The sequence below is a fragment of the Sus scrofa genome, chromosome 6 (assembly GCF_054392235.1).
Source record: "Sus scrofa isolate SSC_HxYL_T2T_F1_AM1 chromosome 6, Sscrofa_HxYL_maternal_Yorkshire_Landrace_v2.0, whole genome shotgun sequence".
Taxonomy (NCBI): Eukaryota; Metazoa; Chordata; class Mammalia; order Artiodactyla; family Suidae; genus Sus; species Sus scrofa.
In genome coordinates this window covers 50,216,072-50,241,218 of record NC_139388.1, presented here as the reverse complement: position 1 = coordinate 50,241,218, position 25,147 = coordinate 50,216,072, and the positions used below count along the sequence as shown (strand labels likewise).

General features: G+C 41.1%; 1 protein-coding gene across 1 annotated transcript; it reads left to right on the top strand.

Annotated features, from left to right (window-relative positions):
- The first annotated feature begins 5,784 nt into the window (after positions 1–5,784).
- LOC146402349 (uncharacterized) lies at positions 5,785–25,147 on the top strand. The gene is made up of 5 exons (XM_084960561.1): positions 5,785–5,891; positions 9,900–10,115; positions 16,712–16,838; positions 20,380–20,472; positions 22,250–25,147. The coding sequence occupies exons 2-5, from the start codon at positions 10,038–10,040 to the stop codon at positions 24,583–24,585; spliced, it is 2,634 nt and encodes an 877-aa protein (XP_084816687.1). The 5' UTR covers positions 5,785–5,891; positions 9,900–10,037; the 3' UTR covers positions 24,586–25,147.

Here is a 25,147-nt window from a genome sequence, read left to right as displayed (position 1 = left end):
GCCCAAGATCTTCTAGGAGTTGTAGCTCACGCTGAAAATATTCCGGACTGGCTGAATCGCCGTTTTTGCCTTACTGTGTGGATTAACATGGTGTGGGACCTGTACTGCTTGGGGAGCCGAAAGCCGGGAGTCTGAGACCCGACGTGCACCAGGGAAACTGAAGGAGAGTGGCTAGGCTGGAATGGGGCTGAGGGGGATGGCAGCATCCAGCAGTGTGTTTGTTGGGGATAGCAGTATTGACTCTGGTGATGGCCTCAGTATGTAAGGGCATAGATGAAATTGGATGAGTTACCACTCTCTTCATCTGGAAAACAGTGATGCTGCAGGGTGTATGTTCTGCTACCGTCAGTTTTATTTGACTTTTGAAGAAGCAAAAAGCAAACCAATTGGTCTGACACGTAGGTTCAGATTTGTCTTTTTATAAAATCGTATCTCTGTTCATGTATGGCTGTGGATCTCTACCCGCTGATGCCTTAGGGATCTTGTTTTCTTTCTTCCAAGAAAATGCAGAAGGCTACAAATAAGAGTTTAATTGAGCATCTTAGGTGTTGCAATTCCGGAAACAGATTTGGGTAAAACCGAGTGTTTCAGAAGAGAAAGAGGGGTTTATAAAGGCAAACTCCACAAAGTTACTAAAGTTGTCTAGAAGGATTGTGATTGACTCTAACTGTAGAAAAGGAAATATTTGTCAGTAAGGGTAGCCTGTCACTGTCATTTTAGGGTAAGGTTCTAATAAGTATCTTGAGTTTTTGGAAGTTGGGATTACACCTGGGCTGAGGCATACATAGGACATACTTTTTCCATGGCCACCCAGCTCTGTTTTAGAGAGCTCTGTTAGCAATACTGGCTCCATTTTTAGTTTCCTTTCACAAATTTCCATCTCTCTTTGTAGCATTTAGCAATTCCTCCTCAGTCTTGGTTTTGACCTCTGACTCTCCCAGTTAGGGGGAAATAATTCATTAGTATGGTCAGTACAACAGCTTACATATAAATTCCACCCCTTTCACCTCTTGGAAATAATTAAAAGTCACAAGTGGGAAACAAAACAGAAAACTCCAGTTTCTGTGACAGTCAGACAAGGAAAAGCCCATGAACTCCAAAAGACACACAAGCATTTCCCAATAGAGTTGAAATTAGGTAAAAGCATGTCAGAGAATGAGGACTGGTAAGCAGACGTGAGAAGTAATGCTTAGGAGCTAGTAACTCCTATTAGAGAAGACTCCAGAAATAGGGGGAAAAATCATTTCAGGAAGAGTAGTTCCTTATTCTAAAGGGTAAACTTTGGAGTTCCCGTTGTGGCGCAGTGGTTAACAAATCCGACTAGGAACCATGAGGTTGCGGGTTCGGTCCCTGCCCTTGCTCAGTGGGTTAAGGATCCGGCGTTGCCGTGAGCTGTGGTGTGGGTTGCACACGCGGCTTGGATCCCTCGTTGCTGTGGCTCTGGCGTAGGCCAGTGGCTACAGCTCCGATTCAACCCCTAGCCTGGGAACCTCCATATGCGAGGGAGCGGCCCAAAGAAATGGCAAAAAAAAGACCAAAAAAATAAATAAATAAATAAAGGGTAAACTTTGGAGAGGGAACTGCTGTGAAGCGAGTAGAGTCAAGCAGAATAACAGGTAGAACACATGTGCCAAGATCAGGAGTCATGTTTAAGGTAAAATTGATCCAGAAAACTAAAATACGTCTCAGAGTTACCTGGTGGTTTAGCAGGTTAAGAATCCAGCATTGTCACTGCCATTGCTTGGGTCCTACTGTGACACAGGTTTGACCCTGGCCTTTGAACTTATGCACGCTGCAGGAGAGGCCAAGGGGAAAAAAAAAAGAGTAGACTGGTTCATGCTAATAAGAATAAACGGAGGATGGTGATTAAAATATAAAAAGTAGCTAAAAAAGAAAAAAAAGACACCAAAGTGTTGACTGATCCTGATATGAGTGAAAGAGGATGGAGGAATTAGAATAGAATGAGTAGGATTGATGGAGCAGATGGCATGAGAAATCCTTAGAAGAAAAAAGGGCATGGATGCAAGCAATTAGAGACATGGAAGGGGGGAGTTCCCATTGTGGCTCAGCCGGTTAAGAACCTGGCTAATATTCATGAGGATACAGGTTCAATCCCTGGCCTTGCTCAGTGGGTTAAGGATCAGGCATTGCCTCGAGCTGTGGTGTAGGTCATAGATGCTGCTCAGTTCTGGCGTTGCCCAGGCTGTGGTTTAGGCTGACAGTTGAGAGAGAGAGAGGGAGAGAGGGAGAGAGACAGACATGTGGGGGGTTTTTCTTGTGGCTCAGTGGAAGGATCTGGTGTTGTCACTGCTGTGGTTCTGTGGCGAGCATCCAATCTTTGGCCAGGGGCACTTCCACATGCTGTGGGTATGGCCAAAAAAAAAAAAAAAATCAATAAAATAAAACTACTGGAATTTTTTAAAAAGGCATGAGGGAAGAAAATAATTATGGAGAATAGCATAAAATGTGAAATAAAATAGTTTGTTAGGTTTGTTAATACTTCAGATTATGACAGGCCTGAGATTCAAATTCCATTTCTGAAAATTACTATTCCTGGAGTTCCCGTTGTGGCTCAGTAGTAACAAACCTGACTAGTATCCATGAGGATGTGGGTTCAATCCCTGGCCTCATTCAGTGGGTTAATGATCCAGCGTTGCTGTGAGCTGTGATGTAGGTTGCAGACAAGCCCCAGATCCTGTGTTGCTGTTGCTGTGGCTGTGGTATAGACCCAGCAGCTGCAGCTCCAATTCAATCCTTAGCCTGGGTATCTCCATATGCCATGGGTGAGGCCCTAAAAAGAAAAAAAAAAAAAAAAAAAAAGGCAAATTACTATTTGTGACCTTGAGCAAATGACTTGTGCTCTGTGCCCAGTATCATCAACAATCTTTTTTTTTTTTTTTTTTTTTTTGGTCTTTTTGCCTTTTCTAGGGCCGCTCTTGCGGCATATGGAGGTTCCCAGGCTAGGGGCCTAATCAGAGCTGTAGCCACCCGCCTATACCACAGCCACAGCAATGTGGGATCCAAGCTGCATCTGTGACCTACACCACAGCTCATGGCAATGCTGGATCCTTAACCCACTGAGCAAGGCCAGGGATCGAACCCTCAACCTCATGGTTCCCAGTCAGATTCGTTAACCACTGAGCCACGACGGGACCTTCCAAAAATTTTGATAATAGTAATTTTTTCTCAGGATCATATGGATCAGGGAAAACATGCATGGATTAGGTTAAGCAAAATAAATATTCAAAAGCTATTATATTAAACACTCAACTAATTCTTTTAAAAAATACTTTTTTTTTTTATGGTTACACCCTCAGCATATGGAAGTTCTCAGGTCAGAGATTGAACCCATGCCTCTGGAGTGATCCAAGCAGCTGCAATTGGATTTTTTTTTTTTTTTTTTGGTCTTTTTGCCTTTTCTAAGGCCACTCCCTCAGCATATGGAGGTTCCCAGGCTAGGGGCCTAATCAGAGCTGTAGCCACCGGCCTATGCCACAGCCACAGCAACTCGGGATCTGAGCTGCGTCTGCAACCTACACCACAGCTCACCACAACGCTGGATCCCTAACCCACTGAGGAAGGCCAGGGATCAAACCCCGCAACCTCATGGTTCCCAGTCAGATTCATTAACCACTGAGCCATGACGGGAACTCCTAAAATTGGATCCTTAACCTACTGCACCACAGTAGGAACTCCTCTCAACTAATTCTTTGAGGTCAATATTACCCTGATGCCAAAATCAGACAACAAAAACCAGAGGCAACTATCGTTTATGAAGACACAAAAATCCTCAAAAATTACTAGTAAATGGAATCCAGCAATATATAAAAAAAATAATGCAAGTAAACAACCAATTAGGATTTATCGCAGGAATGCGAGATATGTGAAACATGAAAACCAATCAATGAAAACCAAAGTAACACTTCACATTAACAGAATAAAAATAAAAGCCACCTGATCATCTCAACAGATCCAGAAAAGCTGTGGCTCGGATTTTTGATCCTGGCCCAGGAACTTCCTTATGCAGAGAGGCCGAAAAAAAAAAAAGGACAAAAAGTATAAATGGAGATTTTATGAGAAGAAACTTGGCCAATAAACACATAAAAAGATGTTTGATACAACCACGATGAAAAACAGTATGGTTGTACCTTAGAAAACTATACATAGAACTACCATATAACCCAGTAATCCCACACTTGGGCATATGTCCCCAAAAAACTTTCCTTGAAAAAGAAACATGCTCCTGCATGTTCACTGCAGCACTATTCACAATAGCCAAGACATGGAAACAACCTAAATGTCCATCGACAGATGATTGGATAAGGAAGATATGATATATATACACAATGGAATACTACTCAGCCATAAAAAAGCACAAAATAATTTGTAGTAACATGGATGGAACTAGAGACTCTCATACTGAGTGAAGTAAGTCAGAAAGAGAAAGACAAATACCATATGATATCACTTATATCTAGAATCTAATATATGGCACAAATGAACCTTTCCACAGAAAAGGAAATCATGGACTTGGAGAATAGACTTGTGGTTGCCAAGGGGAAAAGGGAGGAGTAGGATGGATTGGGAACTTGGGGTTAATTGATACAAACTATTGCCTTTGGAATGGATAAGCAATGAGATCCTGCTGTGTAGCCCTGGGAACTGTATCTAGTCACTTATGATGGAGCATGATAATGTGAGAAAAAAGAACCTATATGTGTATGTGTAACTGGGTCACCATGCTGTAGAGTAGAAAATTGGCAGAACACTGTAAACCAGCTCTAATTTTAAAAAATCATTATATATATATATAAAGATATATTTGACTATTTAATAAGGAAAATACAGATTAAAATCGTAATGTCATTTTTATACACAATTGTCAGAAAATTTTAAAAGTACGATTATCGAAAAAAATAGTTTTCATTAAATGCTTTTAGTTACAATTGACCATCCTAAAGACTATTATTACTTATTATTATTGCTGCCTACTACTGTTTTACTTGAGGTAGTTAAGTCTCCATCCCCCCCCACTCCCCACTGGCCCTTCAGAAGGTGATAACCTCTTATGGTATTATCTTTCAGGAGAGGATAGGACTACTCTGACTTCTACCCTATTTTCCCCGGTGCTTTCTCACGCTAAAGGGTGTACCATCATTCCTGTAGCGGATTTGCTCATTCCGACATTGTTCCATCTTCCCAGTGGTTTCATCCAGCGGCGGACTCCCACTCTGACCTCTCCACTCCTTGAGCGGTTTCTCCAAAAAGTGCACTGTACCATCCAGAATTTCCCCCTCTTCCTTAGTCAGGTTCTCCCAGGACCTGAGAAAACATCTGTCCTCGCTTGGTGATTTTTTCTTTGTTTTTCCTCCCTGGCTCCCCGCTTCTCTGGTGGTTTCTCCAAGCAGGTAATTGCTCTCCACACAGTGCTGTATCCTGAGGGGCAATTTAGGTTTTCTAAATATAACATGGAGCCCAGGACCCAATCTCCAATACCTTCTTACTACCTAGACCGGGGCCACACTCTTGCATTCTATGTGTCAACCTAGTCCGACTCTAGGAAAACCGATAGATATGAGGCCAATTCCTCCGCTGTACGGAAGGCACACTCGTCCAAGATGGCGACCCGCATGCGGAAGCGCCACTAGATGCCGCCATGATTTCTGCCCAACAGCGCCTCTTAACGGAAACTACGCAAAGTCCCTAACAACGTACTTTCGCCGCGTTATCTGTTGGCTGAAAACGGCTTCCAAGGTAATTAGAGCATGCGCAATACCCACAGTCGTAAGGGGCGGTGCTAGAGGTCTGGCTGGTAGCGGAAGTAGCCCTCCGAGGTTTTTTTGACGCTTGTGTCAGGAGCATCTTCACGTTTTGGTTCAGAGAGGACTCAGGTGATTTTTGTTTAGTCTTGACTAGGAATTCTGTGGAGTCAGTGATGGAAGGATTGTCTATGGAGTTAATGATGGTAGTTTTGGGATTCATTGTTGAGGGGTGGGGTCTGTGGCGTCCGTTGATGGGTGTCAGACTGGTCAGTGCTAAGGTTCTAGGCAATGATGAGTATCTTTGAGATGAGTGGGATTTGGGGGTCCGGTGATGGGAGACTGTAGTCAGTGATAGAGCCTGTTACGTCACTATGAGGATTTAATGGGGGTCTGTGATGAGCTTGCTTTCTAAATATTCATAAGTTTATGTATAGCATTCTCTTTATTGCTCATATCTCAGTGTTTTTGTTTTTATCTTTTTTTGAATGTCAGGTTTTTTTTTTAACGCATGAATTAGTTAGAAGGACATTGTCTATTTAAAATAATGCCTCTGGGAGTTCCCGTCTTGCTCAGTGGTTAACGAATCCGACTAGGAACCATGAGGTTGCAGGTTCGATCCCTGGCCTCGCTCAGAGAGTTAAGGATCCGGCGTTGCCGTGAGCTGCGGTGTAGGTTGCAGACGCGGCTCGGATCCCGCGTTGCTGTGGCTCTGGCGTAGACTGGCAGTTACAGCTCCGATTCGACCCCTAGCCTGGGAACCTCCATATGCCACGGGAGCGGCCCAAGCAATGGCAAAGAGACAAAAAATAAAATAATGCCTCTGGTTGATGCTAGACTGTAAAAATTGCTTTATGGCCCAGTCCAGGGTCAGTTTTCATAAATGTCACATTTATTACGTAAAAATAATGTGTATGTTCTTTATTCATTGTACTGTATTGTTTCATGCATATATTGTATTATATAGATTACTGCTTAATTAATTACCGAGAAAGGTAAACTCACACTGAAAAGGTAATTTGTCCACCTGCCTTTGCTTCTACCAGTTTCTTAAATATTTGAAACTATTACTAGGAACAGTTTTGTGTATTTTTGTCTTTTTTTTTTTTGCTATTTCTTTGGGCCGCTCCCGCGGCATATGGAGGTTCCCAGGCTAGGGGTTGAATCGGAGCTGTAGCCACCGGCCTACGCCAGAGCCACAGCAACGCGGGATCCGAGCCGCGTCTGCAACCCACACCATAGCTCACGGCAACGCCGGATCCTTAACCCACTGAGCAAGGGCAGGGACCGAACCCGCAACCTCATGGTTCCTAGTCGGATTCGTTAACCACTGTGCCACGACGAGAACTCCCTTTTTCCTTTTTTTCTGGGCTTTTTTTTCTATTTGATTGCTAGATTAAAAAAAAAAATTAGGAATAACCTACCATCGCATATTGAAAGACGTGTATATATGTATATATACACATATACATATATGTGTGTATAAAATCTTCATTTCTAAAAATTTATTGTTGGCTGAAATTGTGACATATGGAAGTTGTTCGGCCAGGGATCAAAGCTGTGCCACAGCAAGTGACACCAGATCCTCAACCTGCTGCACCATAAGGGAAATCCCATATTCATGTCTGTTCTATTTTTTTTTTTTTTCTTTTTTTAGGGCTGCACCTGTGGCATATGAAAGTTTCCAGGCTAGGGGTTGAATTGGAGCTGCAGCTGCTGTCCTCCACCACAGTCATAGTGAACACCAGATCTGAGCTGCATCTGCGACCTACAACGCAGCTTGCAGCAGTGCCAGATCCTTAACCCACTGAGCGAGACCAGGGATTGAACCCACATCCTCATGGAGAAGTAGTTGGGTTCCTAACCCACTGAACCACCACGGGAACGCCTTCATTTTTATTTTTAAGGTGTAATTATCTTAACATGTAATTGGGAAATACCTAATTGGAAATATTTGCTTTTTCTTTTATAGTTTGAGTTTTCTCTCATGTATAATAAGATTCCACCTACTCCACCATAATATCATACAAATGTATATTATTCAAATTTATTTTAATATTCTGTGAGGTTTTAAAAATACACATACTTGGGGAGTTCGCATCGTGGCGCAGTGGTTAACGAATCCACTAGGAACCATGAGGTTGCAGGTTCGATCCTGGCCTTGCTCAGTGGGTTAATGATCCGGCGTTGCCGTGAGCTGTGGTGTAGGTTGCAGACTCGGCTCGGATCCCGAGTTGCTGTGGCTCTGGCGTAGGCTGGCGGCTACAGCTCTGATTCAACCCCTAGTCTGGAAACCTCCATATGCCACGGGAGTGGCCCAAGAAATGGCAAAAAGACAAAAAAAAATACATGTACTTAAAATGTTTATTCCTGTTGGAATTCAGTCTAATGTATATTGTGTGATGGGGATTTAGTTTATTTTCTTCCAGGTGGGTTGCCAGTCATGTCAGTACAGTTTATACAATGAATGTCTTGTGTACTCTCAGTTGAAGGTCACTTTTGTCATATGTAAATTAGTATTGTCTGGTCTGTTGTCTTACTTGCTTTGATTATATTTTTGTATTAAGTTTTAATATCTAATAGTGCATGATAATTGCTGATATTTATTGCATGCTTCTTGTATGGAGGTATTGAGCCCTTTGCAAGCATCATCTCATTTAATATTCATAACTCTGTGAGGTAGGCAATCTCATTCTCATTTTTGAAACTAAAGCTAAAATAACTTCTTCATTTTCTCATAACCAAAAAAGTAGTATAGATATAATTCACATCTTCAGTAATGTTACTCCATCTTTTTCCCGTATTTTACCGTGATATTAACCTGTCACAAATTTTGTTAAACTTTATGTTCTCCACAACACTGGCTCTCAAAATGTGGTTCCTGGAACAGCAACATTAGCATTGCCTGGGTACTAGTTAGAAATGCACATTCTTGGGAGTTCCCATTGTGGCTCAGCAGTAATGAACCCAGCTAGTAACCATGAGTATGAAGGTTCGATCCCTGGCCTCACTCAGTGGGTAAAGTATCCAGCACTGCTGTGTAGGCTGGCAGCTGCAGCTCTGATTCAACCCCTAGCCTGGAAACTTGCATATGCCGCACGTGTGGCCCTGAAAAGAAAAAAAGAAATGCACATTCTTGGGCCTAGCTATGATCTGAATGTTTATTCCCCCCAAATTCGTGTGTTGAAATACTAATTTCCAAATGTATGGTATTAGAAGGTGAGGCTTTGGGGAGATGATTAGGTCATGAAAGTAGAGCCCTCATGAATGTGATTAGTACTCTTAAAAAAGAGATCTTGTTGGAGTTCCCGTCGTGGCACAGTGGTTAATGAATCCGACTAGGAACCATGAGGTTGCAGGTTCGATCCCTGGCCATTGCTTAATGGGTTAAGGATCCGGCGTTGCCGTGAGCTGCGGTGTAGGTTGCAGATGTGGCTCGGATCTCAGATCTGGTGTTGCTGTGGCTCTGGTGTAGGCCGCTGGCTACAGCTCTGATTCACCCCCTAGCCTGGGAACCTCCATATGCCGTGGGTGCTGCCCTAAAAAGACAAAAGACAAAAAAAAAAAAAAAAAAAAAAGAGAGAGAGAGATCTCACAGGGAGTTCCCTTGTGGCACAGTGGGTTAAGGATCTGGCACTGGCACTGTAGTGGCTCGGATTGCTGCTATAGTGTAGGTTCAATCCCTGGCCCAGAAACTTCCATGTGCTGCAGGTGTGGCCAAACCCCCCCCCCAAAAAAAAAACCCAACAACAAAACAGATTCCACGGAGCTCCCTAGCCCCCTTCAGCATGTGGAGACAGCTGGAAGGTGCTGACTATAAACCAGGAAGAGGGCCTTCACCAAAACGTGATCGTGCTGACAGCTTGATCTTGGACTTCTCAGCTTCCAGAACTGTGAGCAATGTATTTCTATTGCTTATAAGCTACCCAGTCTATGGTATTTTGTTAGAGCAGCCTGAATACACTAAAACAGGCCCTACCCTAGGATTTTTAACTGTATTTTAATAAGCTCTCCAGGTGATTCGAATGCATAGTCAAATTTGAGAGCCACTGGTCTGTGGTGCTAGCTCAGGAAGCTATACCTTGGAGTTCCCTGGAAATGTTTATGTGATGACTGACCATGTGGTCATTGTCTTTCCAGGTTTCTTTGTGTCTCTGGGGAACCCCTGAGCCAGATCTTCCTTCAGACTCCAGCTCACCTCTCCCCCTCAGCTTTGTTTGAGTTCGTAGATGTCCGCCAAACTTTAGGCGCCTGAGAGAATAAAGGTTGAGACCCAGCATGACCATGCCAGCTATTTGGACCTCTTCCCAGAAATGCCTGGGCCTGGCTTCAGAGGAACATGGAAGCTCACGTGAGGTAAGGATGAGGAGTCCAAGGGGGTGGGAATTAATTCTGGGAGTAGATAAACTCTGATCTGTCGCCAGAGCCTCAGGGCAGAGGCAGATTGGGCCAGGGGAAGCTGCCAGACTTTCCACTGCCCCGAAACATCTTGATCTTTCTGCCAAGAGTGAGCAACGCACATGTAATGTCTCCACATCTGGAGGCCAGTGCTATGACAGTGGAGAGATAGGATGTCAGGGAAAACTGTCCTTTATTTTGATCTAATGCTGTATTGATCTTTCGGCCGAGGATGAAATTCTTGGTTGGAAATCACGTACATGCGAGACTTTGAAAGTATTTTTCTATTTCTTCCTAAACTGCTTCCCCCAACACAAATATTTTCTCTGCTCTCTTTCTGAAGTGTGGTTATACATACTGTTTCCTTTGTATTTTCTACTTTTCAGAGAGGATTATTTTTCTGACTTTAAGTTATATTTTTTTACATGTATGGCTTTATCAAGGGATAAGCTTGAATAAACTTCTTTCGTCACCCCTCCCAAAAAAAGGATAGCTTTCAAGCATCATAATTTTAGATGCTAAAAACCAAAAATATCTTTAATACTTTTTCTATCCTGTCTTTCCTTCATGTTCATCCCCTCACCTGAATTCAGTGACCTGCTGTCTGTGTACACCTCCTGAATCTTCATCTCCATTCAACTCCCTATCCACCTACCTAGTGTCCATCCTTGAATGTGTCTTATCACCTAAATCTCAATACATACAAAATTGATTATTTCTTGTCTTCTTCCTGCAGCCTCCTCCTCTCGTCCTTAAATTCATCTGTGACAACATAATCTATAGCAACACAAAACTGATAACCAAAGAGTTATTTGAGTCCCCCTTTCTCACCTTCACACTCAGTATCAGTTTTACCTCCTTAATAATTAATATCATTCTCTTCTTTGGCCTTCCTACAGCTTTACTTTAGATAAGAAATTTGTATTCTTTCATCTGAATTGTGCAGTTTCTCATGATTGATTTTTCTGTCTTGCCCATTTCAAAATACTCTATTTTGAGACTAATCTTCCTTCGGTATTTTTTTTTTTTTTTTTTTTTTTTGGTATTTTTAGAGCCGCACCTGTGGCATATGGAGGTTCCCAGACTGGGGGTTGAATCAGAGCTATAGCAGCTGGCCTACACCACAGCCACAGCAATGCAGGATCTGAGCTGCCTCTGCAGCATACACCACAGCTTGTGGCAATGCCGGATCCTTAACCCACTGAGCAAGGCCAGGGATGGAACCTGCATCCTCATGGATACTAGTCAGATTCATTTCCACTAAGCCACGGCAGGAACTTCCTTTTCAACTTATTTTTTAAACTTTTTATTTATTTTGAAATGATTATAAATTCAAAGGGTATTGCAAAATATATTATACAGTTCTCCCACAAATTCCAGTTTATTGTGGTACATGATTTTTTTGTTCTCTTTTTAGGGCCACAGTTACAGCATATGGAAGTTCCCAGGCTAGGGCTCAAATCCGAGCTGCAGCTGCTGACCTATACCACAGCCACAGCAATGCCAGATCCGAATCACTTCTGTGACCTAAGCCTTAGCTCGAAGCAACGCTGTATCCTTAACCCACTGAGCAAGGCCAGGGATCAAAGCACATCCTCATGGATACTAGTCAGGTTCATTTTCATTGAGCTACAATGGGACCTCCATTGTGGTACATGATTCTTTTTATTCATCATTGGATCCAGTTTGCCAATACTTTTTTTTTTTTTACTTTTCTTTTTTGGCCTCCCCGCAGCACATGGAGTTGCTGGGCGAGGGATCAGATCCCAGCCACAGTTTTGATCTTCATCATTGCTGCGGCATCGCCCAATCCTTTAACCCGCTGTGCTGAGCCAGGGAGTGAACCTGCACCCTGGTGCTGTAGAGACACTGCCAATCCCATGGGAACTCCCAATTTGCCAATATTTTGTTTAGGATGTTTACATCTAAGTTCATGAGAAATATTGGTCTTTAGTTTTCTTTTTGGTACTTTGTACTGTTTTGGTATCAGGGTGGTAATACTGGCCCCACAAAATTAATTGAGAAGTGTTTCCTCCTCTTATTTTCTGAATGAGATTGTGTGAAAATGAGACTAACTCTAGGCGTGGAGATTTCTTTTGCAGGAGCTTTTAAATTATTAATTTAATTTAATAGTTATGAAATTATCATCTATTTCACAAATGTTGAGTTTTGGTAGATTGTGGTTTTTGAGGAATTGGTCCATTTCTTCTAAGTTGTTGACTATTAGCATAGAGTTTTTTATTCACTTATTTTTCTTTTAATGGCTGCCAGATCTGTAACAATACTCCTGTTTCATTCCTGACATTGGTAATTTGTTCTCGTCTTTCTATCCTTGTCAGTCTCATTTACTACTGGGTCAGTCAGCAGGATTTATCAATTTTATTGATTTTTTTTTCAAAGTAACTACATTGTTTTTATTGATTTTTCTGTTTTTTTTTTTAATTTCGTTTTCAATTTCATTGATACCTATTCTATTACTTTTTTCTCTCCGCTTGCTCTGGATTTATTTTGCTTTTCTTTCTCTAGTTTAATGAAGTAGGAATTTAGATTATTGATTTAAGAACTTTTCCATTTCCTTGTTTTTAATCATAATTGACATACTGCACATAAGTTTCAGATATGCAACATAATTTGATATTTATATATGTCAGTGATATCAATGATATTTGATATATAGCAATGTGAAATGCTCATCACAATAAATTTAGTTAACATCAATCACCACATATCATTAAAAATTTTTTTGTGTTGAGAACCTTCAAAAATTAGCAACTTTCAAATGTACATACAATACAGTATTCACTGTAGTTACCATGCTGTACATTATATCCCCATGACTTACTTTTTACACCTGGAAGTTTGTACTTTTGACCACCTTCACCCACATTGCCCACCACCCACTCCCCACTTCTGGGAGCCACCAATCTGTTCTCTGTATCTGTGACTTAGGTTTTTTTATTTTTTACATTCCACATAAGAGTGAGATCATACAGTATGTGTGGTATAGTGAAATTAATTACTATATCATGTCAGGAGACACTTAATACCTGACAGTCTCTCTTTTTGTGATGTTAAAATTGATTGGTGGATGCAGATGTTATTAGCTGATTCACCCATTTAAGAAATTCTCAATGAGTTCCCATCGTGGCGCAGAGGAAATGAATCCAACTAGGAACCACGAGGTTGTGGGTTCGATCCCTGGCCTCTCTCAGTGGGTTAAGGATCCAGCATTGCCGTGAGCTGTGGTGTAGGCTGGCAGCTGTAGCTCCGATTAGACCCCTAGCCTGGGAACCTCCATATGCCACAGGTGTGGCCCTAAAAAGACAAAAAATAAATAAATAAGTAAAAAATAAAAAATTCTCAGGACTTCCCTGGTGGTCTATTCATGCTTTCACCACTGTGGCCTGGCTTTAGTCCCAGGTCTGGGAACTGAGATCTCTCATCAAGCTGCTGCACACTGTGGTCCCCCCAAAAAAATCCTCTTTAGCTTTTCACATGAAACAGTTGAGCAACCCTTAATGATTATTGTCTGAATCCATTTTTTCATTAGGAGTTATAAAATGATGTTATTCTAATTCTGTCCTAACTTCTTCATTTATTAGCTAGAAATCATTTCATAAGGATTTTTTTTCTCATTATTCATTTGCTTATTCTGCAATACAGTTCTTTTTTTTTTTTTTTTTTTTTTTTGCCTTTTTTTGCCTTTTCTAGGGCTGCACCTGAAGCATATGGAGGTTCCCAGGCTAGGGGTTGAATCGGAGCTGTGGCTGCCGGCCTACGCCAGAGCCACAGCAGTGCGGGATCCAAGCTGCGTCTGCCACCTACACCACAGCTCACGGCAATGCCCGTTCCTTAACCCACTGAGTGAGGCCAGGGATCAAACCCGCAACCTCATGGTTCCTAATCAGATTTGTTAACCACTGAGCCACAATTGGAACTCCCTGTGATACAGTTCTTATAGGAAAAATTTTTTAATGTAAATCTGATTATCTTAATTACCTTCACTTAAAGTGAAAAATTTGTACTTGTACTGTGAGCAAACTGTTTTTCCCTTAACCACCTTCCTGGCATGTCATGCAGCCTTCTCTCCATTTACAGAGTTATTTGCTTTTCTCCAAATTCATGTATTTTCCTATATCCACACCTTTGCTCTTGTCTTTTCTGGAAAATGACCTCCTACACCCAGTCTGCATTACACTTCTCATCTTCCAACTTAAATTCTTCAACTAATTTAAATTTGCACGCCTATGTAGAATATGCTTTTTCCCTTTGGGGGACCTCAGTGTGTTCCACATAGAGATTTACTTTTTGACACCTTAGTGAACTTATGTCTTTCTTTTCTTTTAAAACATAGGTCTTGTTTATTTTCCAAGTCTTTTTTTTTTTTTTTTTTTTGTCTTTTTGTCCTTTTTTAGGGCCATACTCATGGCATATGGAGGTTCCCATGCTAGGGGTCTAATTGGAACTGTAGCTGCCAGCCTACACCACAGCTACAGCAACACCAGATCTGAGCCTTGTCTGTGACCTACACCACAGCTCACAACAACCCTGGATCCTTAACCCACTGAGTGAGGCCAGGAAACAAACCCACAACCTCATCATTCCTAGCTGGATTCATTTCCACTGCTCCATGACGGGAACTCCTATTTTCCAAGTCTTTTATGTTGTCAGAAAATTAGAAGCATAAATAATTCATTGTTGTGTTCCCAGGACTAGCATAATGGCTGGTCCTATATTGCTCAGAAACTATCACAGGTCTAGTTGCTAGAAGACTACAGAGAGCTTATTTCAGTCTTCAGGTTTGAAAAATGAATAATTGGAGTTCCCTCTGTGGCACAGTGGGTTAATGATCCTGCTTGTCTCTGTGGAGATGCCAGTTTGATCCTCGGCCTGGCGCAGTGGGTTAAGGATCTGGAGTTGCTGCAGCTGTAGTATAGGGTCTGATTTAATCCATGGCCCAGGAATTTCCATGAGGCTCGGGTGTGGCTGAAAAAGAAAAGCAAAAAAAGGATAGTTAACTGACGATAGTATAGAATAATAGCAGAAATTCTTTCTTGGGTTTCTTTCTTCCATTAAATATTATGTAAAACTTGATATTTAATATATACTCTATATGAAATACCATTTTTTTTAAAGTTCCTGGATTACACAGGTATGCATTTGTAAAAACGTCAGATGGTACACTGAGGATTTGTGCATTTCATTGTATATAAAGCTAACCTTAAAAGGGGGGGGGGGTGGAGTTCTCATCGTGGCTCAGTGGTTAACGAACCCGACTAGTATCCATGAGGATGCGGGTTCCATCCTTGGCCCTGCTCAGTGGGTTAAGGATCTGACATTGCTGTGATGTATGGTGTAGGTTGCAGACATGGCTTGAATCCCGCATTGCTGTGGCCGTGGCGTAGGTCGGTAGCTACATCTCTGATTTGACCCCTAGCCTGGGAACCTCCATATGCCACGGGTTTGACCCTAAAAGGACAAAAGACAAAAAAAGTGAGGGGGTGAAAAAAATATTATACTCTGATCAATGATTAGCATTTTGAAGTATTTAGGAGTCAAGTGTACTGGCATCTGTAGTCCACTTTGAAATGCACAAAAAAGTGAGATGGGTTGGTGCATGGATAAAAGGATGGGTGGAAGTTACCTTGTGGTGCAAGGGGTTAAGGATCCAACATTATCACTTCAGGAGCTTAGGCCACTGCTGCAGTGTGGGTTTTATCACTGGCCTGGGAACTTCTGCGTGCCATCGGGCATGGCCAAAAAAAAAAAAGGTGGATAAATGTGTGATAAAACAAGTAGAGTGAAATGTTAGTGATAGATTCATTATTACTAATGTTTCAGTAGTGGATATATAGGTTTTTGCTATATAATTCTTTCACATTTTCTTATGTTTGTAAAATGTCATAGTTAAATGTTAGGGAAGAGGGGATGAGTTTTTGAGTAGGTAGGAGCTGCCACTGTGGTTCGTTGTTTCAAGGACCCAAGGTAGTCTCTGTGAGGATACAGGTTCTATCCCTGGCCTCAGTGGGTTCAGGATCCAGTGTTGTTGCCAAGCTGTGGCATAGGTCACAGATGTGGCTCAGATCCAGTGTTGCTATGGCTGTGGCGTAGGCCAGCTCCAAATCAACCCCTGGTCTGCAGCTTCCATATGCTGCCGGTGTGGCCATAAAAAGAAAAAATAAAAAAAATAGGGGATGGAGTTCCTGCCGTGGCACAGCAGAAACAAATCTGACTAGGAACCATGACGTTGAGGGTTTGATCCCTGGCCTCAGTCAATGGGTTAAATATCCGGCGTTGCCATGAGCTATGATGTAGGTCGCAGACGCAGCTCGGATCCTGTGTTTCTGCAGCTGTGGTATAGGCTGGCAGCTGTAGCTCTGATTCAACCCCTAGCCTGGAAGCCTCCATATGCCGTGGGTGTGGCCTTAAAAAGCACACACAAAAAAGAAAGAGGAGGTAAATTAACAACAAAATCCAAGTACCATATTCTTAAATGTAGTCCCTCCAATTCCCAAAGCTAACTATTCATACTGAACAGAAATGTACCCTTACAGGGATCAGTATCCTTCAGGGATGTGGCTGTAGATTTCAGCAGAGAAGAGTGGCAGCAACTAGACCTTGATCAGAAAAACTTGTACCGGGATGTGATGCTGGAGACCTATAGCCACCTGCTCTCAGTAGGTAAGCAGTCACCTGGCTGTCTGGGAAAAGACCCTACTGAGAGTGTTTTCATTCTCAGTTGCTGAATGCTGTGAGACATCTGACTTATATAATGGTTTTGTCCTTAATTTGTCTAGGATTCTTTATCCCGTTTGGGCACTCCACATATTACGGTTGACCTTTGAACAACACAGGGGTTAGGGGCATGGATGCCCTGCACAGTTGAAAATCCACACGTAACTTTTGACCTCCTAGCACTTACGACTAATAGCCTACTGTTGACTGAAAACCTTATCAATAACATCAATATTTGATTAACACATATTTTGTATATGTTTCACATAACTGTATTCTTACAATAAAGGAAGCTAGAGAAAAACTGTTATTGAGAAAATCTAAAAAAGAGAAAATGCATTAACAGTACAGCACTACTATGCTGTATTTATTGACACCATACATTTTTTTTTTTTTTTTTTTTTTGCTTATTAAGACCACACCTATGGCATATAGAAGTTCCCAGGCTAGGGGTCGAATTGGAGCTGCAGCTGCCTGCCTGCACCACAGCCACAGCCACTCCAGATCCAAGCTGCATCTGCAATCTATAGCACAGCTCACAGCAACACCAGATCCTTAACCCACTGAGCAAGGCCAGGGATCTAATCTGCTTCCTCATGAATACTAGTCGGGTTCTTAACCCACTGAGCCACTATGCGAACTCCTCACACCCTAGATTTATGTCATCTGTTTGCAAGATGAATCATCTGTCTGTCAGTACCTAAATCAATATTGTCTTAAATAATATAAAACACTGTAGATGGTATATGTATTACAGCACTAGGCATTGCAAATGAAAATATAATATGAAAAAGGAATTCATGGAGTTCCTGTAGTGGCACAGTGGTAGCGAGTCTGACTAGTATCCATGAGGATGCGGGTTTGATCCTTGGCCTTGGTGTTGCTGTCAGCTGTGTTAGGTCACAGATGTGGCTCAGATCTGGTGTTGCTGTGGCGTAGGCTGGCAGCTTCAGCTCCAATTTGACCCCTAGCCTGGGAACTTCCATATGCCGTGGGTGTGGCCCTACAAAGCTAAAAAAATAAAAATAAGAAATTCATATTTACTACAGGTATCATGAATAATTCATGTATTGATAATGAAGAAGCAGCAATATTATTGCTTTATGGTAGCCTAATGTAATTGATAAGATGACTTATAGGTAGCCTAGCCTATACACTAATGAATGAAGTGTTATAACATTTTTATGGCATACAGTATTATAGTCATATTCATAATGCAGTATTGGAAACATGCTATGGTTGTGGTGAAGGCCAGCAGCAGCAGCCATGATTCATCCCCCAGCCTGGGAACTTCCATGGGCTACACACACACACACACACACACACGTGCAATTTAAAGGCAGTCCCTCACTGGCAAGGTATTTCCTGAGTTCAGGGACAAAGCATCAATGGAATCAATCCAGAAAAAAGGTTCTTGTTGTCCAGGCTTTCTTGTTTATAACCAAAAGGCTAGCATATTTGGCACTTATCTTTTCCCTTCAAGGTTTGGGGGTTAGCAGCTTTATAGATAAGGACAGTCCTGATCATAAACCCAACTGCATTTGCCAAAACAGTGGAGCTGGTTAGGATTTAAGTTCTTGTCTTAATTCCTGGTGCCCATTTAGGCAGATATCCTTTCTCCTAAATGATTTTCTTTAATGGCATCTAGGAACTCATATGCTGTCTTTTGGTCAGCAGAAGCTTTTTCTCCGGCTATCTTGATTTTCTTTTAAGCCAAACCTCTTTCTGAAATTATCAATACATCCTTTACTGGCATTAAATTCTCTAGCTTTATGCCACAATAGTTTTTAAAAATTTAGATGAAAATTCTTTAGCTTAAGAACCTCCCCCTGGAGTTCCCGTCGTGGCGCAGTGGTTAACGAATCCGACTAGGAACCATGAGGTTGCGGGTTCGGTCCCTGCCCTTGCTCAGTGGGTTAACGATCCGGCGTTGCCGTGAGCTGTGGTGTAGGTTGCAGACGCAGCTTGGATCCTGCGTTGCTGTGGCTCTGGCGTAGGCTGGCAGCTACAGCTCCGATTGGACCCCTAGCCTGGGAATCTCCATATGCCACGGGAGTGGCCCAAAGAAACAGCAAAAAGACAAAAAAAAAAAAAAAAAAAAAAAAAAAAAGAACCTCCTTTTGTTTTAAATTATCATATCATGCTCATGGAATGGATTTACAATGAGATCCTGCTGTGTAGCACTGAAAACTATGTCTAGATACTTAAAACACAGCACGACAATGGGAGAAAAAATTATATATACATGTATGTGTAACTGGGTCCCCATGCTGTACAGTGGGAAAAAAAAGTGTGTTGGGGGAAATAACAATAAAAAATAAATTAAAAAATAAGTAAATAAAAATAAATTATCATATCATAACTTCATTTTTCTCAAATCATATTAGCATCTAAGGTGCGCTTTTACAGGAATCCTGCATCCACATAAAGACTACATTTTGTTTGTTTTTGGCCACACCCAGGCCAGGGAGCAAACCTATGCCACAGCTGTGGCAACACTGGATCCTTAACCTAATCCACATGGGGGACTTGCTACATTTTTAATACGAGATTTTTAAAAAATGTTTTTCAAAAAGTGCAGGGTTTTCATGCCTGCTGGTATAGCTACAGTGATGCTTCATGAATTTCTTTTTCTTTTTTTTACAATGGTCCTTATGCTAGATTCATTTATCTTGAAATGGCTGGCAGCTACAGCTGCAGCCCTTAGTCTATGACACATATCAAGAAATTCAACTTTTTCCTGTAATATCATGACTTTTTTTCTGTTCTTGGGAGCATTTCCAGCATCACTACTTGCACTTAGTATGGGTTCCCTGATGTTATTCAAGATTTATGGTGTTGCACTGAACATGAAAAATATGTGAGAACCCAGAGCAATTAGATTTTACTGCTGTACAGCGAACTACTCAGGAGGTGATGATTAGGGCATTTTGAGTGGATGCTCACAGCACTTGAGCTCACTGAAATAGTAACAAAAGTTGGCTACAAAATTATTAAAATAGTGCAATATGTACTACAGTTAATTTTTTGCAGTTATGATTTAATTCTGCATCTTTACATTTGCTTACATTTCTCTCAACTGTGAATGGTGCTATACAGCCTATAAGCTTTTGTGTGTGTGTAAGTTTTGATAAATTTTAACTTTTTATAATGGATTTGTGAATCTATTATGGTTAGCAAATGATAAAACTGACTAGTACCTACATGTATTTTATGCATTTATGACATACTTAAATTTTTTTTTATATTTCTAGGCAATGCAGTTTGAGTTTTTTCAAATTGTCACAGATCTCAAAAAGATTTTCCAATATTTCCAATAAAATCCATGTTTAAGTGGTTCCATGCAGTGGAGTTAACTATACTCTGTTCTCTGAGATACACTGTTATTTTCCTGAAGAACAGAGCCTCACTGAACAACAAGACTTGATTGATGGGGCTCTGAAACACAATTAGCTGAACTCAGACTTTTATCATTTCTCATGAATAGGGTATCAAGTTCCTGATCCAGAGGTTCTCAAGTTGGAACAAGGAAAGGATCCATGGGCATTGCAGGGTGAGAGCCCACATCAGAGCTGTCTAGGTGAGTGAGTGGGGCCTAGACTAATGGGAAGCTGGAGTAAATCTCAGGTTTCTTGAGAAAGACTGGCATCTTTGAAATGCTGGAAAGTTCTGATTTGTTTTGTTTGAGGACCTTTGACATTAGCCTCTCAAATAACTAAATGCCTTTGTCATATCTAAGTTTCTTTTTCCTTGGTGATTTGGAGCCTGGATCACATGTCAATCTGTCTCATTACATTTTTTTTTTTTTCTTGGTTATGTTCCTTTTCTCTATCATTCTTTTTTTTTTCCCCCTGCCTTCCCCATCATCCAAGATTCATTCCTTAAGTATTCATTTATTCATGGATCTGCTCTCCTTTAAAGTTACTATATGTCACACACTCCCACTCCTGATAGTCCTCTTTGATTTCTTTCTTTCTCATTATGAGATGCTTTAGAACTCCAGTCATGCTCTCTTCCTATTTTCTCTATAGTTACTGACAAGATTTCTCATTTCCCATTCCCCATGCCATTCATCCAATTGATAACTTAGGGGGTCACTGTTGCTTTACCTTTAGGAGTACGTTTCTGACTTTTCCTTCCAGTGTTGCTTTAGATTTGACACTGACTACAGCTCTCTGCCTGGTTGGCTGATTTCTGTAATTGCTCTGTTTATGTAATTGATGTGATGAGGTTTGAGTTTAATCATGTCTTCATTCAGGACACCCTATCTTCAGTATGAGTAAGGATCCTCTTCTCTCCTTTTTCCTTCTTTTCCCCATACTCATCTTACTTCCCATCATGGGCAATTTTTTTTTTTTCTTTTTCTTTTTAGGGCCACACCCAAGACATATGGAGGTTCCCAGGCTAGGGGTTGAATCAGAACTGTAGCTGCTGGCCTACACCATAGCCACAGCAACGTCAGATACAAGCCAATTCTGTGATATACACCACAGCCCATGGCAACGCCAGATCCTTAACCCACTGAGCAAGGCCAGGGATCAAACCTGAGTCCTCATGGATGCTAGTCAGATTAGTTTACACTGAACCATGACGGGAACTCCCATTGGCAGTTGTTTTATATGATAAAAACGTATTTTAAAATTCATACGTGTTCTTTTAAAATTTATAGTGACTTTAGGAGCTCCCATCGTGGCACAGTGGTTAACGAATCCGACTAGGAACCATGAGGTTGCGGGTTCAATCCCTGGCCTTGCTCAGTGGGTCAAGGATCTGGCATTGCCATGAGCTGTGGTGTGGATCGCAAACACGGCTCAGATCCCACGTTGCTGTGGCTCTGGCGTAGGCCGGTGGCTACAGCTCCGATTCAACCCCTAGCCTGGGAACCTCCATATGCTGCTGGAGCAGCTCAAGAAAAGGCAAAAAGACAAATAAATAAATAAATAAATAAATAAAATTTATAGTGACTTTAGAGGTGTATTATTAGTTTATATAAATGTTACTGTGCTGTGTATCTTGTTCTTTCCAATTTCTGCATGCACTGCATTATGTTCATAAAATTTCTTTTCTAAATAAATTGAATTGTATCCCAGAATGTTTCCTGTCACGACTATCACTAAGCTTTCTCAACCAATGATTCACTCTCACCCTTTTCTCTGTATTCAACCTGGATGAGCCATATGACTCTCCCCGCTTGCCTCTGCTAGCTGCTCTTTGAGCTTAAAATCATCTTCTCATTCTCCTTTGAGAAGGAGAGTTTGGGCTTCAAACCTCACAGAAGAGAATTTCTGAAAAAGCTTTTTTCTACATTGAGAGGGAAGGTGATACTACGAGTCACATTTTTTTGTATTTTATTCTAGAAGAATTGTGGCAGATCGGTGACCAGATAGAGAGCTATCAGCAAAAAGAAAACAAATATGTAAGAGATGTTGCTTTCATCAAAAAAATATTGACTATCAAGAGGGATTATGACTGTAAGGACATTAAAAAAATAATTCAAGTGAGCCAGAACATTCCTTCTCCAAAGAAACCCCATCAATGTGACTTATTTGGAAATGCTTTGAAGCATAATTTAGATTTACACAGTCATAACAGGAACAGTGGATCAAAGAACATTAATAAGATTACAGAATATGGTAAAATTTCTTCCTATACTGAACATGAGTATACTCCAACAAGAGAGAAATTTTGGGACCATAATCAATGTGGAAAAATCCTCAGCTATAAACAAGCACCCTCTCAACATCAGAAAATTTATACTGGGGAGAAATCTTATGAGTGTGCTGAATTTGGAAATATCTTCACCCAGAAGTCACAACTCAAGGTACATTTGAAGGTTCATACAGGAGAAAAACTCTATGTATGTATTGACTGTGGGAAGGCATTTGTACAGAAACCAGAATTCATTACACATCAGAGAACCCATACTAGAGAGAAGCCCTATAAATGCAGTGAATGTGGGAAAGCCTTTTTCCAAGTATCTTCTCTTTTCCGGCATCAGAGAATTCATACCGGAGAAAAACTTTATGAATGCAGTGAATGTGGGAAAGGCTTCTCTTATAACTCAGATCTTAGTATACATCAGAAAATTCATACTGGAGAGAGACACCATGAATGCAGTGATTGTGGCAAAGCATTCACGCAAAAGTCCACACTCAAGATGCATCAGAAAATTCACACAGGTGAAAGATCCTACATATGTATTGACTGTGGACAGGCCTTCATCCAGAAGACACATTTGATTGCACACCGAAGAATTCATACTGGAGAAAAACCATATGAATGCAGTAACTGTGGGAAGTCCTTCATTTCCAAGTCACAACTGCAGGTCCATCAACGAACTCACACAAGAATGAAAACCTTTCTAGATAATGAATATGGGACAGTTTTCACCAATAGTTCCAATCTCAATACACATAGGAAAGTTCAAATTAGGGAGAAATCTTCTATATGTACTGAATGTGGTAAAGCCTTTACCTACAGATCAGAGTTGATTATACATCAGAGAATTCACACTGGAGAAAAACCTTATGAATGCAGTGATTGTGGAAAAGCCTTCACTCAGAAGTCAGCACTCACAGTGCATCAGAGAATTCATACAGGAGAAAAAGCATATGTATGCATGAAATGTGGTTTAGCCTTCATCCAGAAGGCACACTTGATTGCCCATCAAATAATTCATACAGGAGAGAAACCTTATAACTGTGGTCACTGTGGGAAATCCTTTACTTCTAAGTCACAACTCCATGTGCATAAACGAATTCACACGGGAGAGAAACCCTATATGTGCACTAAATGTGGGAAAGCATTCACCAACAGGTCAAATCTCATTACACATCAGAAGACTCATACAGGAGAAAAATCCTACATGTGTCCTAAATGTGGCAAGGCCTTCACACAAAGGTCAGACTTGATTACACATCAGAGAATTCATACAGGGGAGAAACCTTATGAATGCAGTACCTGCGGAAAAGCCTTCACCCAGAAGTCACACCTAAATATACACCAGAAAATTCACACTGGAGAGAGACAGTATGAATGTCATGAATGTGGGAAAGCCTTCAACCAGAAATCAATACTCATTGTGCATCAGAAAATTCATACGGGAGAAAAACCTTATGTATGCACTGAGTGTGGAAGAGCCTTCATCCGAAAGTCAAACTTTATTACTCATCAGAGAATTCATACTGGGGAAAAACCTTATAAATGCAATGATTGTGGGAAATCCTTCACCTCTAAATCTCAGCTCCTTGTGCATCAACCAATTCACACAGGAGAAAAACCATATGTGTGTGCTGTGTGTGGTAAAGCCTTTAGTGGCAGGTCAAATCTCAGCAAACACCAGAAAACTCATACTGGAGAAAAGCCCTACATCTGTTCTGAATGTGGGAAGACCTTCAGACAAAAGTCAGAGCTGATTATACATCATAGGATTCATACTGGAGAGAAACCTTATGAATGCAGTGACTGTGGCAAATCTTTCACTAAGAAATCACAGCTCCAAGTGCATCAAAGAATTCACACAGGAGAGAAGCCTTATGTATGTTCTGAGTGTGGAAAGGCCTTCACTGACAGATCAAATTTGAATAAACACCAGACAACACACACTGGAGACAAACCCTATAAGTGTGTAGTCTGTGGGAAAGGCTTCGTTCAGAAATCAGTGCTTAGTGTGCATCAGAGTATTCACATTTGAGAGAACAGTATGAGAAAACCTTAGTAAGATCAGATCTGATTTTACATTTGTTGAATCCATGCAGCAGAAAAATATATAAGTAGAAATGCTGCATCAAAATGTCACACGTATACAGAAGAGGACCCCCATAAGGGCCCTGAACAAGGGGATCCCTTCTCATATTGTCACCAGTCTTAGTAAACCTTGGGGCACACATACTGAGAAGAAACTTTGTCAATGTGATACATTAAAAGAACCCACCTCATGAAAAATATAATGGAACACTGTCACCAAATTCTGTGTAGAAAATATTACATGAAGTCATGTTAATGATAATTCTGTTTACTATGGAATAGGTAAAGTGCCAACAAGTTGAATGGTAGAACAGTATAATGTATACAATGATGATAAACCCTAGTAAGTTCTGTAAGATGTTTGTTGCAGATCACATTGTCTAACAGGATTTTTGGTGTCATTCTTCTGTTGAATCCAATGTGGTCTTACATATCCAATCCCCAGTTGCTTATTTTTATCAAGAAAGGGATGCCACAATAAAAAAGTTATTTATGTATACCTGTATAAA